General features: G+C 52.1%; 2 protein-coding genes across 3 annotated transcripts in view; one reads left to right on the top strand and one right to left on the bottom strand.

The window, feature by feature from the left end:
* Nucleotides 1–16,872, bottom strand: part of LOC135903696 (bone morphogenetic protein 4-like) — a 71,272-nt gene extending 54,400 nt beyond the window's left edge. Inside the window, exon 1 of one of the 2 annotated variants that reach the window (XM_065434041.1) lies at nucleotides 14,312–16,872. In XM_065434041.1, the coding sequence (XP_065290113.1) occupies nucleotides 14,312–14,666 (355 nt within the window). In that variant the 5' untranslated portion in view covers nucleotides 14,667–16,872. The remainder of the gene's footprint in view (nucleotides 1–14,311) is intronic. The other variant, XM_065434042.1, reaches the window with a different exon arrangement.
* LOC135903703 (natterin-4-like) overlaps nucleotides 1–16,908 on the top strand; it is a 283,730-nt gene that overhangs the window by 35,256 nt on the left and 231,566 nt on the right. The window lies entirely within an intron of this gene.

The following is a 16,908-nucleotide window of genomic DNA, read 5'->3' as shown; positions in this document are numbered from 1 at the left end:
AACGTGCCCTCTCCTCCACTTCATGCTATATAATTGCCGCGTTCTACCGCCGTACCACTTGAGCAGTGACCAGCAGTAAAATTCATAGTTTCACCATAATAGCGAAGCAGCGAATGCGATAGCGACATGTTTGAATAATACACGAAGTGTAAGACTCGTACCTGTAGTGCAGTATGAATTGAAGTAAACGTAAGCTAAGTAAAAACGAGCTGTTGTGCTGTAGGGGTCCTCTGTTTGAACCCTGCCACCGGACAATTTCATTTATGTTAACTAATTATCGCGGTAGCGACTTTACCACCACTTTTCCGTATCGGGTATGTTTCAAGCCTCTTTCTTAAGCTGATCACGCAGGTAGTGCACAGCCGCGCCAATAAAATTACCAGGGTGTCTACCAACCGGGAAAACCGGGAATTCTTAGGGATATTGAATTGTCTGGAAATACTCAGGGAAAACTCGGGGAATTTGTGCTTCTGTCAGGGAAAATGAGCTGTAATTTTATTGAAAGGGAACGAAAGTCGCGGTAATGCTGGCTTGAGTAACGATGAGGAATCATAACGAATCGTGTTTGACGCCGTGTCCGTTGAAGGGAGTTGCCAGTGTACAGTCAACGACCGACTTTCCGGACGCCCGCTAATTCGGACGGCTTCGCGGCACCACCACGTACCCCATAGAATCAATGTATAAGAATGCCTGGAATTTCGGACGCAAGAGCCCTTCGCCGTCCGATTTTCCGGACCTTTTGCTGTGACTGCAGATCTGAAACGGCATTAATCAAAGGCACCACCGCCGCCATTTTGATTGTCTCGACGCCTGGAACCGGCGCTCGCACGCAGATCCGCTGACAGCAGAACGCCTAGACACTTCGAGGTTCTCTATTAAGCTTGTTGCCCTTCTGCGCCGTGTTTTTTATTGAATGAATTCGCCGCTGTCAGCGATCGCACCGACTCCGCCTTTGCGATCCTCGCGATTGGCTTCGAAGCTTCGAAAGCACGGCGCGTTGCATAATACTGGTTTCCGAAGGTCAGCTTCGCCTCAATATAGACACGTTGAGCGGTGAAGCATAACTAGCGTGGGAAGGGGAAATTGCCACCGAGCACAGTATGTATTCCTTAAATACACACGCGTGCACTCGCCATCTCCTGTCACAGTACGAGCAACAACATGCCTAATAAGTGTACTGGCAGGCCTTCAGAGCTTTTTCGGAATGCCTGTGGCGATTTCAGACCCTAAAGGCAGTAAAACAATTATTGCATTCATTTTTTTCCAACTGACCAATTTTTCGGACGTTCTGGTGGCCCCTAGAGAGTCCGAAAAATCGGAAGTTGACTGTACAACTGACCAAGAGGATGCTTCAAATGATCCATGGGGCGAACGCGCGGCGAAAGGAACACGAAAACAGAAAGGACCTACGCTTTGAGGAATGAACGGGAAAGGAAGCGTGCCGCCGCTTCTTTGAAGGAACTTGAGCTCTAAAAACAAGGCGTTGGCCGACGCCAAGATGCAGGTGCCCCTTATCCAAACCAAAATGAACTCTTCCAAAGCAATGAAACGCAACACTGAGGCGTTGCGCATGGGTTGAGAGTACGTCAGGATAGTTCAGGTTGACTTACCAGCTGTTGAGAGAGAATCTCACTTGTGACACAGTTCGGGCCTCATACTATGCAATGAGCTTACTATATGTTAATATGAATAGCTTATATTCGAAAATATTTGCTCCTGTAGGCGTCCTTTTTATTCGTATTTGAGAATGTTCGACACAATCTGCAATGTGTTTTACAATTTTTTTTTCGTAGACGTTTTATTCGAGGGCAATTTTACTAACCACCCCTTTCTGTTCTCTTTTTGAATAAAATAAACACTGCTCCTTACTATTCAAACTACATTAAGTCGTTTTTTTTTTTACGTGCTTACTAGAGAGTGACAGCATCGGGTGACATGGTGGCAGCCCGTCATGACAGAAAACGAACTTCTCTGTCACTCAGAGAATTTCGCAAAGAAACTCGGAATAAACCTGGAAAGCTCAGGGAATTTGGAAAAGCCTACTTGACAGACACCCTGTAATTGCATAATTTCCTGGTTTGAGCTCTGTTATTGTTTCTCACTTTTAATATTTAAGTCTGCGAAGATTAAAGGTAAAAGGCACGCGCTGTCGGTGTTTTGTTTCATGACATTTGTCTGTGGGCTGCCTTTATCAGAATTCTGAGGAATAATTTCGTCAAGAATGCAAGACCTGGTATGAGCAACTTCGGTGGTAGAATGGTGTGGCAACATATCCCGCACATACCGCATGTCATATAGCATGGCATGGAATTCTAGCATGCATGTACCTAAATTATAAGGAGCTTCACGGCGACACCGACGCCGACGGCAGAAATTCGCTTGGAATGTCCATATTATTGTTGTTGCAACAATAACAGCTGCAGGCTCTGTGCTGTCCGCAGCGAGTGAAACGGTCAACACTGGAGACATTAGGCGTTGTGCGAACATTCGGACGGCATCCGGGCGTCAGGAACATTGTAGACCTGACTTCGCAACAGAGCATGCCGCGCAGAAGTGCTAGCAGCGAATAGCCTATACATCCCGCGCTCCTTTCTTCTCTGGCCTTGTCGATCGTGCGCGCTGAAATGTACTAGGAATGGAATATGCACGGACTCGCACAACGTTCAAGTCAACTTCGTGATTATTCCCATGTTGGCTGAACCGCCGTGCTTGCGGTTCCCGTGAAGACACTAGCGCGGCATGTTCCCGCAGGTCATTTACGGAGGAAACTCTTTATACTCCGTTTCATACATCAGGTGTAACGCCGTGGAGGCTAGAGATACGTTTTGCAGTGGCTGCGTTCGCACTTAGAAATAGTTCGGTGTTCTTTGACCCGATTTCTGTGAATCTTATAAAAATATAAGGTCAGTTCTGAATGAAAATAAGAGTTTGCCCTTAGAAGCAGACAAACCGTGCGCTTGTTTGGCTGCTAACACGTTGTTTTGCATCAATTTGTTTTTCATTGTTTTTTTTATTTGCATCCCGTCGCGGCAGCCTCAAGTGCATGCTCGCGCGACCAAACGCCGCTGGCGCCCATCGAAGCATAGACGGAACGCGCGGAGTGATAAAATTAGGAGACCGCACTACTTGCGTAGCTTCCACAGTGTTGCACCTGACGCATGAAACGGAGTGTAGGTCCTGTCCGAAAACACGGCTGCCACGACGAATTCTCGGCTCCCACCGATAGCTTCCGGCGCTTGCAGCGCAGAAAAGCATGGGCTTCGAGATTGGCTTCCTGTACTGCCCAGGAATGCCGTCGCTGCGATTGAGACACTACCGATGGCGAGGGACGCCGATGTGGCCTTCTCTGCTGGCCGTCTCCCCCGCAGGCAATAGGGCACCGGCCGGCGTTCGACGAACCGATGAAAAAGAAGAAGAAAAAGCAGCCCCGCTGATAAGGAATCGATACCATCGGGGAGACCGGCGTCGGCGTTGAGTGCGTCGCCGCCTCCACGGCTGGCTGCCCCAGCTTTCCGCGTCGTGTTGGTTCGTCGAGCGCGCTGCGGGCGAAGGCTCAGGTATGCGCGCACCCTTATCGATACCCGACATCGCTCTGCGCGGCTTGCCCGCACAGCGCGACAGCCCCCTCCCCTCCCCCCCCATCCACAGTGCTGGCGAATGGTACACACACTCTCTCCCTCTTTCAACCAATTCTTCAACCCCCCGCCCCGCACGCACCCACCAACAGCGAGACACCTCCTGAAAAGCCAGAGTGGTTGCCTTTAGGTGACTTTAGTCACCCCTCCTCTCCCAACCTCCCGAAATATACAAGCAAGGCCTAAGGAACGCATGCCTCTCTCCCTTCTCTCTGTCGACCTGGGCCGGCGACAGTGAAGACCCGGGTATTTTTTTTTTTTTTTGCCGTCTTTCGCGCTCCGTTATTTCTTCTTATTTTTGGTCTTCCGCGTGGCTATCGACAGATTTTATTGCTCGCGCTGGAAAGAACGAGCGAGCTCGTTTTCTTCTAAAAATGGGTCCCTCCGCTATTACTACAAGCCCCGCTCCCCGTTCTCCCCTCGCCCTCACGGCCCCTGTAGCTGCGACGAACCGCACCGAGGAAATGCCTGTCTCCGGTTTCGCCGCGCACCTTTCTCGCCTCCATCCTGGACCTGTTGACGCGCGCTGCCGTTGGGGGCAGAGCGCCCCGCTACCGGACCCCTTCTCCTCCCCCTCCCCCCTGCACCCCCCTCCCCTTCAACAGGAGCCGAGTACGGCCAGCGACGCCCCGGTTACCGCACTTGGAAAAAAAAAGGAAGAGAGAGAGAGAGAGAAAAAGTAAACACCGATCTGCAGGGAGGAGACAACGCTGATGCGCAAGAGAATGCGGCGTAGTTTCTCGCGACGAAATTCCAACGCTTCTTGACATTCTTCGGGCAGCGGGCCACGCACGTGGAACTGCGAGGGACTGTCCGCGTGACGGACACGTGGGAAACTGGGCGTCCGGAGCAGGGCAGGGACAGGAGGCTTTGCTTCGGGGCAGTAAGTTGGCGGCAAGCCAAGGAGGTTACGTGGCTGTGAGACCCCTCGATGACGAAAAAACGAAACAATAACACAAAAATAATTAACGCTCGCTGGCGTCGGGCAGATCGACGACGTCGCGTTTTGCGTCTCGAACGGAGAGGAGCGGAGACCAAGGGTTGCTATAGGGGCGGTTTTTCGGAAAGTGAGCGAGTAATCAGCACCAGACGGAAAACAAGTCAAGTGTCCGAAGATTCAATGTTATAGAACGTGACTACGCAATACCGTGGCGATTATGCGCTACCGACGTTTAAGCGTAAGTATGGGTAATTAGCGATACTTTTCGCTGTCGTTGAGCAGATATTGTTACGACAGCGAATTAATGGGCGAGGCTAAGAACAAGGACGAATTATCACTCCCATTGCGAGTGTTACGAGAACCTTAGAAAAATGGAGTCATAAATGTGTTACCAACATTCCCTTTGTCCTCAGAGCGCAACAAGAAGATCGCGAATAGAATAAAACTGATATATGGTGATCGATAGACCTCGCGTAGTTAGTGTTTCGAAGCAAGCGGCTCCAGTCTGCGCATTTAATCAGTCGCTTAATGGCCGCAACCACGCAGCCTCTCTATTATGTACTCAACCGTTGAAATTTGAAACTCTGTTTCCCGCGACCTTAAACGGTCTTAATAAGCAGTATAAGCTATAGGCTTAACTCTAACAAGCTAGGCTTAACTCTAACCTCAGAATTTGAAGTGCTTAGAGATGCCAAGATACGGACAGACCAGTCCACATACCACGAGCGGTTATTATGGACAATAAGTTCCGCGAGCCACTTGTCCAGCTTCTTTACAAAAGAAGGCCGACGCCCATTTATTTAATATAGTATGCCGTTTGGCAGCCCGTGCGATAAAGAAAAGAATGGTCACCAGGAAACTCCCCGAGGCCCGGCGAAGCAAATGCGTCAACTGGCAATACAGCAGCGATGTTTGCGGACAACATAAAAAAAACCAAGACCGCTCAATGACCCAATGCAATGGAATTATGCACTAAGAAAACTGCACGAGAGATTCAATAACGAGACGATTGCTTAAACATGCAGGAAAAAAGGAAAGTTACTTCGTTACGACAATGACTGCTACGAAATCATTCTGCGAGTCGAAGCAATGTAACAATGCAAAGTCGCGTTGCTGGCAACAAGAAATCTGGCATAACAAGTCGCACTGCGGGTTGTGCACGAAGTTATGCCATTCTGAAATACGTCAAATACGGTGGATATCGGAACCGAGTCACTATTGATGACTTCAAGTGTCCACCCTCCTGCGCACTTCTGCCTCGCTTGCGTTTCCTTCGGGTATTTGCCAATAGCAGAGAGGAGAAAACCTGCGCAATGTGAGTAGTGTCGTGCCCCGCGCGAAGCTCCGTTGGTGAAGGAAGTATGTTTGGGAGTCCCGGTGCTTATTTGCATGCCTTGCACCGAAGGACAGAGCACCTGGTTGCACTACGCCGCACGTTTCCTACAAAGCAGGAAGTGGCTGGCCATTGACTGCGGCTTCGCCTCTGAACGGCTTCTCCGCAGCAGCGGAGTGCAGTGCAGTGCATTTGTGGGCCCTGGGCGTCGACTTGTCGTTCTTTCACAAACCAGTTTTACCGCGACGACCAAACTGCGTTCTCTCTCTGCTTGGAAGAAGAAAGAAAAGACAGTCGGAGGCCTTTGGACTGTTCGTTAGTTTTCCAACTCACGGAACTACACGCATACCGCGCCAAAAGTACGGTATACGCAAGCGCCGATACCTTCGGTGTGGTGTCACAGACGCGGTATTATGACGTGTGCGAAAGGTGGACGATTGCGTGACTGTTGTGCGTCGAGAATTTATACAAAATTGTATAATAATAATAATAATAATAATAATAATAATAATAATAATAATAATAATAATAATAATAATAATAATAATAAACATTCACACACAGTATGATGACACGCTGTGTTTTTTCGGAAACGAGATAACAATTGACGTTTTTTTTTTCTAGACCTCTGTTAAAGTAAAGTCACTTCCGTTTGCGTACTTCAAACAGCTGAAGACTCTGCAGCGCCGATGAATACCAAAGCGTCTTCTAAATTTTGTTAGGCATTGAGCCAGTGTACAGTCGAAAAACAAACAAAACAGGAAAGAAAAAACCATGAAAAATATTCGTAGTGAGTAAGAGAGAGAGATAGCAAAGAGAGGAAAGAACGGAGGTCAACTAGACGAGCGTCCGGTTTGCTACCCTACACTGGGGGTCAGGCAAAGGGGGAACAGAAAGAAAAGGGAAGGGATCACTGTGTGTGCAGTGAAGCGCGGTGACACCAAAGACAAGTTCCATAGCTGGTGATCTATGTTGATGATATCTGGGACCACCAAAGGGCCAGTGATCCTTGCGCGCATAGGGGGCTGCGGGTGAGCCACGGGGGCTTACTCGAGACTTGCAAGCACTGGATCAAGAGTATCCAGCGCTTGCACTGCACTTCGCGCTGATGGAGTATGCATCTTGCTGAAAAGTACACGAAGGTTATTCACGATGGACCGAAAGAACAAAGTCGCGACCACACATATTGAAGCGCTGGACATGGCTGGAATAAAGCGTTGGCCAAAAGCAACGGGCTCACACCGAGTATCCGCAAAGTTTCGAATTCATTTGATTCCGCGCGCATAACGTTGTACACGTAAGCACAACGCTGTAGCTGGTGCCCCGGCGAACGCACCTGCGCATGTGCTCCTTCGACCGCGCTTTACGCCCTAGCGCGCTGAATGAGTCCCTGCCGTCGCGACAGGTTATCGTTTTTTTACGCAACCTAGTTCCTCCAGTAGCTGCCGTGGTTTTCCGTAGACCGCCCACGTTGTCTACGTCGCTACCACTCCACTTTCTCATCTGCCTTTCCGGATTCCTCGCGAATGCGACCTCCTGTCGCCGGCAGAGAAAGAAAGGGGAAGGGAGACGAACGGCGGCTTCCTTCGAAGCAGCCGCAGAGGAAACGCAAAAGTGCGCGAGTCAAGGACGTTTCGGCCAGCTCTGACCCCTCCTTCACCAACGGCTATCTCTTAGGCAGACACAAATACACAGCGAGATGTCCTTACCCGCTCTCTTTGCTGCATTTCGATAGTTACGTTCAGCGTCGCCACAGCAGCAGTGGTGTAACCAGGTGTAATGAGGGGGTGCCGAGTCGGTTCTGGCACGCATCGGAAGGCGTCATCGCAGTAGTAATTACGTGCAGGCTCGCGTGGGTAACGCCGCTTTATGAATCGTTTCTCACTATTCATATACGTCTGCGCTGTCGTCAAAGAAAGTGACCGCTGCCCGGAGAGCATTTATCAAGGCTTCACTACCTGTGGAAGCCGCACACCGGACCACCATCAATGGCGGTTCGAACTAAGTACGCCTGATAGACGTTATTGAAACGAACCTCCACATATGTGTACGCATATGCGAGATGCATCACCCATATTGTGCCGCAAGGCTAAGTTTTGCATTTATTCAACGTGACAGAGAGAGAGAGAGAGAGAGAGAGAGAGAGAGAGAGAGAGAGCCCGTTTCAAGTAGTCACTCTAGCAAGGGCCGCTGAGAAACTTACTCAACGTTTCTCGATCGAAACGTCGATACGTCCGAGACCATCACGTTAAAACAGTGTGCAGGCGACGATGCACATGCGTGATACAGGTTTTTCGCGTCCCTTGTGGCTTGAGGCGCTGTCACGTGTCGCTTCCGAAACGCTGCAGTCAACTAAACTGCTGAGGCCGACCCGGCTGTTACCCTCGCCTCCTTTCTCCCTCCTCCTCCTCCTCTTCCGCCGGTGAAAGTGCTCAAGGACGCGCCGGCGAATAGCGCCGCCGTGCCGGGTTAAAACTGCCGGGGCCGTTAACTTTACGGCGACGGCGGCGGCCACTGAAGGCGTAAGTGGGGAGGACGGGAAAATAAGCAGCGGGGTGAGAGGAGGAAGCGAGACGGAAGAAATGGCCCCTCGTTCATCACGATTCGGGTGCGTACGCTAAGCGGGAAAAGGTGCGGGTGCGCCACGTGGGGCGGTCGGCAATAGCCGGAGAAAGAAAGAAAGAAAGAAAGAAAGAAAGAAAGAAAGAAAGAAAGGAAGAAGAGCGGTTGCACCGTGCGGGGATGCGCGCATGCCGAAACGCATGCAAATGAATTGCGTCAGCAGCCGAATCGGCGATCTGGCTACGTTTTTGCGAAACAGACACTTCCAATCTCGAGCGGCGATTCTTAAGGCTCGAATCGCAGTTTTCCGAAAGCGCAGCGGCCTCGAGTGAGGTCATTGACCTATGGGGCGACCAAGGTGCTGCGCGAAGCAGAACTGAGATGCCAAGGGATCGGAGTAGCCGAAGTCCTTCGCGAGAACGGACAGCCATGTCGGATAGCCATGGTGGACAGCCACCTTGTGTGAGGCACCGCAGTGTGCTTCACAAAGATCCTTCAAAGATCCATCAGCTCCAAGTAGGAAGGAACTTTTGAGACACGGTGCGTTAACGATGTGTTCTTGCCTCTGCGGCTCTTGTCTCCGCTACCAGTTCGTACACTGTGTACGGTTGACGTCAGAACCTGCTCCAAGAATTTCCAGCGCTCCTGTCTAGCGGCGAAACTGTCGTTTGGCTGGCCTGGGCCGGTATATTGTAGCGATGCCTTTGCGATTCTATTCTTTTTCAGACTTTTCGCGCTTGGCCAGTGGTCAGAGCGACGGTCTGCCCACATTATCAACTGGATCAGGCGGCCGTGTGTGGTGGATGATAAGAATAGCATAGAATAAGACATAAGGCATCGCTACGAAATAGCGGCCCTGTTCGCGTGTCCTGTCGTAGCGCTGTCGCTGCCCACTTCACTGTTTTGCGCTCCGCGCGAACATTTTTTGCGTGCGAGAACGTTCGCGAATCCTGGGCCAGGATTCGCTAAAATGTTTCTCCTGGCAGCGCTTCGTGGGGTTTGTCAACGGAATAGCACCCGTCAATATTACAGCTGCAGAGTCTCTAACGAAGTGATGGACATGGCCAAGCCACTTTCAAATTCCGACTTGAATTTAATAGGTTTCATGAATGAATGAATGAATGAATGAATGAAAGCCTAGGAGCACACGCAACGTTGCCGCGCGACTCCCGCTGCAAGCACTTTGCGTGTATTCGCGGGCTTCTTTATGGACGAAAACATTTATGTAGCACGTATTAAAAAACAGGAAGCGGTATCGGGAGTTTCTTATGTTGCTCTGCAATTTTCTCACTTTAACTTTTTAGCTAAATATAATAATTGAGAACTTGATTAATTGAGATTAAGTATGTAATTAGGCGGGATGCAGAAACGTATCTCTCCAAGCGACGGCAATATATATAACCCTGTATATGCATTGCTAGGCTGATTTTGTTATCCCAGAATTCATTCCGCTTTACGTAAAGCACACAGCACGTTAGTACGTAATGTGCATTACGTACATAACGTACAGCCTATAGCACCACCCAGGACGCTGCATGCGTGACTCCCGGCGACGGCGTGACACCTGATCAGAGATGTCCGCAGCCTTCGGGGATTAATGGCGTTTTTCACTGGTCGATCTGGAGCAGCCGCCTGAATCCTCGAGCGAGCGCTCGGCTTTCACCAATCCGAGTCTGCCAGTGGAGCGCACGAACGCTCCGCGGGGGATCACACAGGAAGTCTGCGTGCACGTGACACAAACCGGTTCCGCAAACTATGCCCAACACAATGTTGTGCGTACCGACCGGGTACCTATTTCGCTTGAAGACGGAAATGACGCCATGTGACGCGTTCTATTTCCGCCCGAATCCGCGTCTCGGCGGCGGAGCAAGTGAGAGCGATCCGGCGCGGAGCGAGTTGATCCGAAACGACCAGTGGAACGCGCGAACCCGCTCCAGATCGACCAGTGAAATTCGGATTCGTTGCCGTGGAGCAAAAAATCCTGCTCCGAATCGACCAGTGAAAAACGCCATAAGATAAAGCGGAACCAGTCGTGGGGGTGTCGTTTACGTGTTCGCGTGGCGGATCACGAAGGCCCAACAGCCTATATGCACGCACGATTCGCGAGTCAGCTTTCAAGCAGCGCCGCGCGTGCAGCACTGCGAGGGCTAAGGCGGCAACCACGTGATGCGCCTTTCCGATGCATATCGGGCGGAGAGGCACGATAGAGGAAAAAGTAGGTTGCGCTGCTTTCAGTAAATGAGCGAATCTACGACACTGAAGAAAAGCCAATATAGACAATGCGTACTAGTTAATCCTTATCTATCTCTCTCTTACCGCCAGAAGAGGCTCGGCCTCTCTCAGTTACTCTATTCCCTAGCCGTGAATGGAGTAACTGTGTACAATACGACCCCATGCCGACAAGCCAAAACTCTCTAATGACGCCGGTCGCCTTGCGGTATAGTCAGGCTGCTGGGAGCGCCATTTTATGAATAAGCACGGTAAGCGTGCGCAGGCAAGGTCGCTTCTCCTAGGTAAACAAGGCACGTTGTTTATACAGGGTAGGAGGGGGTGGGCAAGGGGGAATGTAGCTTGAAATTTCCCGACGCATCGAGGAAGAGAGCGAGCAAGGGGACAGCGCCGATAAGTAGCGTCGATCGCAGAGCAGATGAAGCTGCGTGCGATGCAGTGCAGGCGGATTTCGTAACGGTCGGTTGGCCCGGATATTTCTCCCGACGACGCTGAGGGCCTCGCGCAGGTCTTAATGCAGTGCAGCGGCCGATAACCAGCCGGTAATGTGCGTAGTACACCGACGAGACCGCGCCACTTCTGTCTCTGTCTGCGTATTCCGTGTCATAGAGTGTCATACGATAATTGCTAGAGGTAGCTCTGGCGCTAGTGCCTATAAAACCCCTTAAACTTCGTAAAGTAGTGCCACACTTTGAAGAATGCCACCTCCTCCTCGCGCGCTCCGGCCGAAACCGACGCCGCGTCGCTATTGGCCTAATAGCATCACGTGAACCCTCGCGCCGCGCATCAGCGCCATTTTTGCTCGAGAAGCGTGTACGGAGCGGCGAGGAGCGCATGTTGGCGCCGTTGCTACGCTCGAGCAGTGTAGGCGGCACCACGGTCGAGGAGGGAGCGGGAAAGAGAGGAGAAACGAGGAGTGAAGGCGGAGGAGGAGTGTCGCTACATTACGAAGCTTAAGGGGTTTGAAGTGTCTACGGGATGACGGTTCAACCAGCATGGGAATTATGGGAAGTGCATCGATTTGCCTAGACATCGTCCTTCCAGCTTCAAACGGCTTCGTGACTTTGTAAACTCGTCATTTTCAACAAGCTATACTGCAGAAAATAAACAATTAAATAAACGTTAATAAAATTATCCGACGGCAGGATTCGAACACGGGACCTCCAGCAAGGAAGCCCGATATTGAAACCATTATGTCACGGACGCTTTCATTTTTTTTTAAATTTTACGTCACGGACGCATGTATCGAGAAGCGACGTACAACGTCCTTATGAATCCAGTGCCTCGGGACGCTTGCCGCGTTTAGATTTGGCCGCGGTGACAAGCTTAGCCTTTGCGATCAGTAACGATTGTGCGTGTTCGCAGCGTCTCCTGCCCTTCGAAAAGTACGGACTGCTCTGCAGTTTGCGAGAACGAATGCAGATGAAGCGTAATGAACAAAGCCACAAGAACGTCCCAATCCGCAAACACGAAGATCAAACAAATCCATGCGCATCCCATCATTCCGGTGGTGGTTGAACGGTTACAGCGCCAGGGTTCTCTCTAGTAATTATTGTAGGCAACTCTGTCCCGCGTGTCTTGCGTATACACTTTGCGTATACACTTAAGTGAATTCACTTCGAGCACCGTCCGGCTTCAGTTTGCTGGTGCGATGTATGCCGTAATGTAAATAATCAGTAATTAGCAATGTTGCTAATTACGGAAATGAATACTTCAATTTCTGAGGAGCTGAATTCCGGCCTCTGCAAGCAAGCGAACTGCATACGTGGAATTGTTGCCATATCTACCTTACTAGATGCTTAAAAGAATGTTTAGCTAATTAACAATATATTCTCTTGCTTCTTTACTGTCTGTGGGTTTAATGAGTAAGCTTTTGGTTTTACTATATTCGTGCTGTATCCTCTCTGGATAGTATTACTGTAGTAACGTATTGGCAATACAATGCAAATGGCGCAGTAGGAAATACTCGAAGTAATTTTCTGTGAAGTACAATTAAGACATCCGAAACTGGAGAATAGTGTAGGGATTCTTGTGGAGCTGGATAAACAAACGTTCGTATCAAATAACCGAGGGCATTTAGAGTAGTGGCGGTGGGGCCGTATTCCTCAAGTTTCGGTCAAATGAACACGGTGAGCGAAAAAAACCAAAGCTCGGATCGCTGAACCTGTTCTCTTGGAGGAACGGCACTGCGAGAAAAACAGCCTCCGCGGCTTTTTTATTATTATTTTTTTTGTCGTGCCGGAGAAGCTGAGCGGGCCGGTGTTGTTCTAAGCAGATTAACGCTCCCTGCGCGCGAGCCGTCGAGCTCAACGAACTACGTAAGCACGCGGCACGCCGATCGCCGTGTTCCTGCTTCGTGGAGGAAAGGCAGCGATTCCCGCTGGGCTTCGGAAAACAAGGACAAATGAAGTCTCCGGAGCCAAACGCGACGCGTCTCGAAAAGGAACGAAGTTGCTGCTTTGAATGAATTGGGACTGTAACCACGTGCCCCCCCACCTCCCGCAATTTCCTCTTTTTTTTCTTGCAATCTCGTGATCTTCCTTTAGCTGTTCCTTTCTTTCTTTTGTTTTCTTATTCTTAGGCCGAGCAACAGCGGCTTCGAAAAAGAAACATTTCACATTTTAATGGAGGAATTCGACGCCGGCACTGACCTGCATCGTGCCCTCTTTGGACAAGTGACGTACTATCACTCCTGACGTCCTGTTTCACGTAAACGTATGCGCCCGTTGTTGTGTCGAGCAATTCGGAGAGTGATACTGATTGACCTACTATATCCTGCTTACGTCGCTTAAATTTGCTTCGGTCGCCAATCAGACGCACTCAGTCACTTCTTCGCTCGCTGTTACGCATGTGGCATCGGTGTTTATAAATGACCAAATATGCGCTGTCAGCGCTCATGCAAGGATCACACCAATGGTCGTATATAGCTAGAGCCCAGCCGGCGATTTCACGCATCTTTACATCCGACGTATTGGATTATTGAGGCGTCGCGGCTGAGCTAACTCACCGTTCCTTGCAGAGGCGGGGCCGTACTACAGCGTGAGCAGTTATACGATCTGGCTGTACGACGGACCAGCAGCGGAGCGCTCGCAGCGGCGTTTATCGTCTACCCTTGCCGATGCTGTACATAAGCTGTCCAAGGTGACGCACTGAATGCTCGTACACGATGGGCTTTAACAGAAAGACTCGTCCTAAGCATTTACTCTGAGCGCTTAAACGGAGTCAGTGGCGCACGTCAAACCAGCGTCTGTACGGCAGCTGTATAGACTTTCCCACAGTTTACATAGCCAGAACACGTTTGCAAAAAAAGCAGCCCTCTTACTCACACACACTCACAAACACACACAAAAAAAGCTCGTATGCTAGCATTCGTAAGAAAAAAAAATCGAGCCAACGGCAAAGAGCACTTACGAACAACAACAAAAAAAGGCTTTGTGAATTCAGTTCCAGGTACTCTTCTCTTCGTGCTCTATAGAGCACGTGCTCACGCGCATTATAGTTCAACACCAGTTAAGGTCGTTGTGAAATCTGCATATATATAGAATGAACCGTCGTGCCGGAAAAGGTCCGCGCACCGTGCGACGCGCAAGAGCCGGCCTTCCGAGGACTCACCTTCGCTCTTAAAGCTGTAGTAGTGCGTGACCTCCTTGGCGGCTCCGCGGGCGAGGCCCTTCCTGCCGCGTCCGCGGCTCCGTCCTCCGCCTTCCTCGGGCGAGCGGTGCAGGCTGCGCCGGTACACGCGCATCATGTGATCCAGGTGCAGCTTGTTGGAGGCCGCGCGTCCGTGGCCCGTGGGCGCGCTGGACAGTCCCAGGTCGGCCAGTATGCGGCCCTTGATGAGTTCGATGGCGCGGGCGCGCTCCGGGTCGTCGACGCCGCCGCCCGGGACGGCCCTGGCCCGGCACCCGGAGGGAAGCACCGCCGCCACCAGCAGCGCCCACGACACCGCCAGGACGGGACACAGCATGGACGCGATCAGGCCGAGTTGGGCGCCTCCGGCCGATTGCGCATGCCTGCCTTTTGCCGCGGGTTTCTTGTCCCCGCTTTTGGGTGACCTGTCGTTCGCCTCTCCTGCCCGTCCGATGACGCCCGTTTACGTGGGAGACTGCGTCCAAGTTACCTTATTCTTGCACTGGCTTCCGCAAGGTTCGACGGGATTCCTTCTGCGATGCAACCGCAGGTCACCGGTGGCACACGATTGGATACGCCGAGCGAGGTACACGTCCAGCTTCTCGTTGCTTGTCGTCCTCAGTCGAACGCACTAGTAAGTCCCCGAGAGAGAGTATCCTTGCATCCAGAGCGTCTTGTCCCTAAGGACTGGGGCGCGTGGTCGTCGTCTTGGATGGGTCAAGATCTCCCTCTAGGATTTGATCTACGCTCACTGTCACCAACCCTGAATACTTTCCAGGAATGCCTTAGAAAAAAAAAATATCCTCCGCGTAGTCAGTCTTGCTTGCTGTGCGGTCGACGCGAATACGTGCTCTGAATCCCAGGGCTGATGGCGCCGCTCAAGTGTGGGTGTAGTCGGCAGTCGGTCGCTGCGGCTTTCCGCGTGCTCGTCGACTTACCGTAACCCGTCACGCACGTTATACTGCAGTAGTGGTTTCCGAAGTTTCTGTAAGGCGCCAGTTGCCGCTCCTGGTTTCCTTGCGCAAGCTCGAGGGTTGCAGCCACAGAAATTCTCACACCGGTCACTCGCCACGATGCGAGCTGTGCTCGTACTGGCTCCGTCGTACTGAAGAAAGCGCCTTGGAGCGGGAAAGACGTGAAAATGCGAACAATCGACCTAACTTTCACAAAGTTTTCCTTTTCCTATATACACACACTGGTGTTCACTGGCCCGTCACTATTCTCGGCACGCACGTCACAAAAGCGGGAGAAGGCTCCACGTCACCGAAGCTCTCACAGACACTCAACGGTCGCTCGTTGTCGACGGTGCGAAGATCTCGGCTCGACGTGGAAGCGAAGCGGAAGGGGAGACCGACGCGCGATCGGCTCGAGCACAGTCGCTTTTCTCACACCAGTCGGCAACGGCAGCACGGCGGTTGCTATTCCTCCCGACGGGCGACTGCGACCACCAGCCGGTGCGACGACGAAACCGCGCTCTTCGGGAACGCCGATGTAGCGATGCCGTAACGTAGCGTCTCCCGCAAGGCACATCGCCCGCGGTCCCACTCACCCCACTTTCTTTTCTTTCTCGTGATCCGCACGCCTAAATAACGAGAGGATGGAGCGAGTCTTGCGAACCAGCTGGACGGCTCGTCCGAGAGTCCCGCCTGGTGACGCACACAGACGGTACGAAGCAACGCGGTGACGCCGCGGGCATGTCTTCACGGAGGTTGCTGCTGCTGGTGCCGCCGGCGCCGAGGGGCAGGAACCTTGCTGTTCAGCAGCTGTGCATCGCAGAGCGGTTTCGTGGAGCGAGACGAGAACGCTCCTTCGTACTCCTGGCTCGAGCTTCTGGGCCGTCCGTGCCTCGCCGGTGGTTCAGCGGCGGCGGCGGCGAGCGGGCCCTGCGTCGTGTTCGCTCGCGGAGGCCGACCGGGCGCTTGTCCCGTACTCGCGAGACCGGTCTGCGGCGTGTCGGCGACGACGGCTGCTCCGTCCGGCGTGCGTGCTCGCAGTGGACGAGACGCGAGACGACTTTGGCACGTGCCGAGACGACAAGTTTTCAGGTAGAGCGAGGCGGCTCTCCTCCTCGCCCTCGTCTCGCCGCCGCCACGGTGCGTGCGGTGGCAGCCTGCTGCCCTCCCACGAAGAACGCCTCCTCTTTGCCAGCAGCCACCCCTTATCCTCCCCCCCCCACCTTCTCTCTGTCGTACCACGGGTGCTTGCTCGTCGCCACCGCCGATGCTGCCTGTTTCTTCAGAGCACGCGACGTCAGGCGGAGTGCAAGGGAGGCGTCGCCATTGGACGGTGCCGCAAGTGACGTTTGAACTTTCCCGTTCCTCTCCCGTCGTGCCTCCATTCTTCTTCGTTCTCTGTTTCTTTTTCTTCTCGTTCTCCGTTTAGGCGACGAAAAAGAGGTATGTCGACTCGAAAGGACCAACACGGAAAGTGGGAAACGCCGGGAGAGGGAAGACACCGGACAACGAAGAATTGACAGTTGGGACAATTTGTTTTCCCTCTGGGCTGAAATTGTCGTGTTCGACGCCAGTGTTTGATTGTGCGCGTGCGCGCGCGCGCCCACGCTGCGGTTGGGGCCCGCC

The sequence above is a fragment of the Dermacentor albipictus genome, chromosome 9 (assembly GCF_038994185.2).
Source record: "Dermacentor albipictus isolate Rhodes 1998 colony chromosome 9, USDA_Dalb.pri_finalv2, whole genome shotgun sequence".
NCBI classification, from domain to species: domain Eukaryota; kingdom Metazoa; phylum Arthropoda; class Arachnida; order Ixodida; family Ixodidae; genus Dermacentor; species Dermacentor albipictus.
This window is presented reverse-complemented; position numbering and strand designations above follow the sequence as displayed.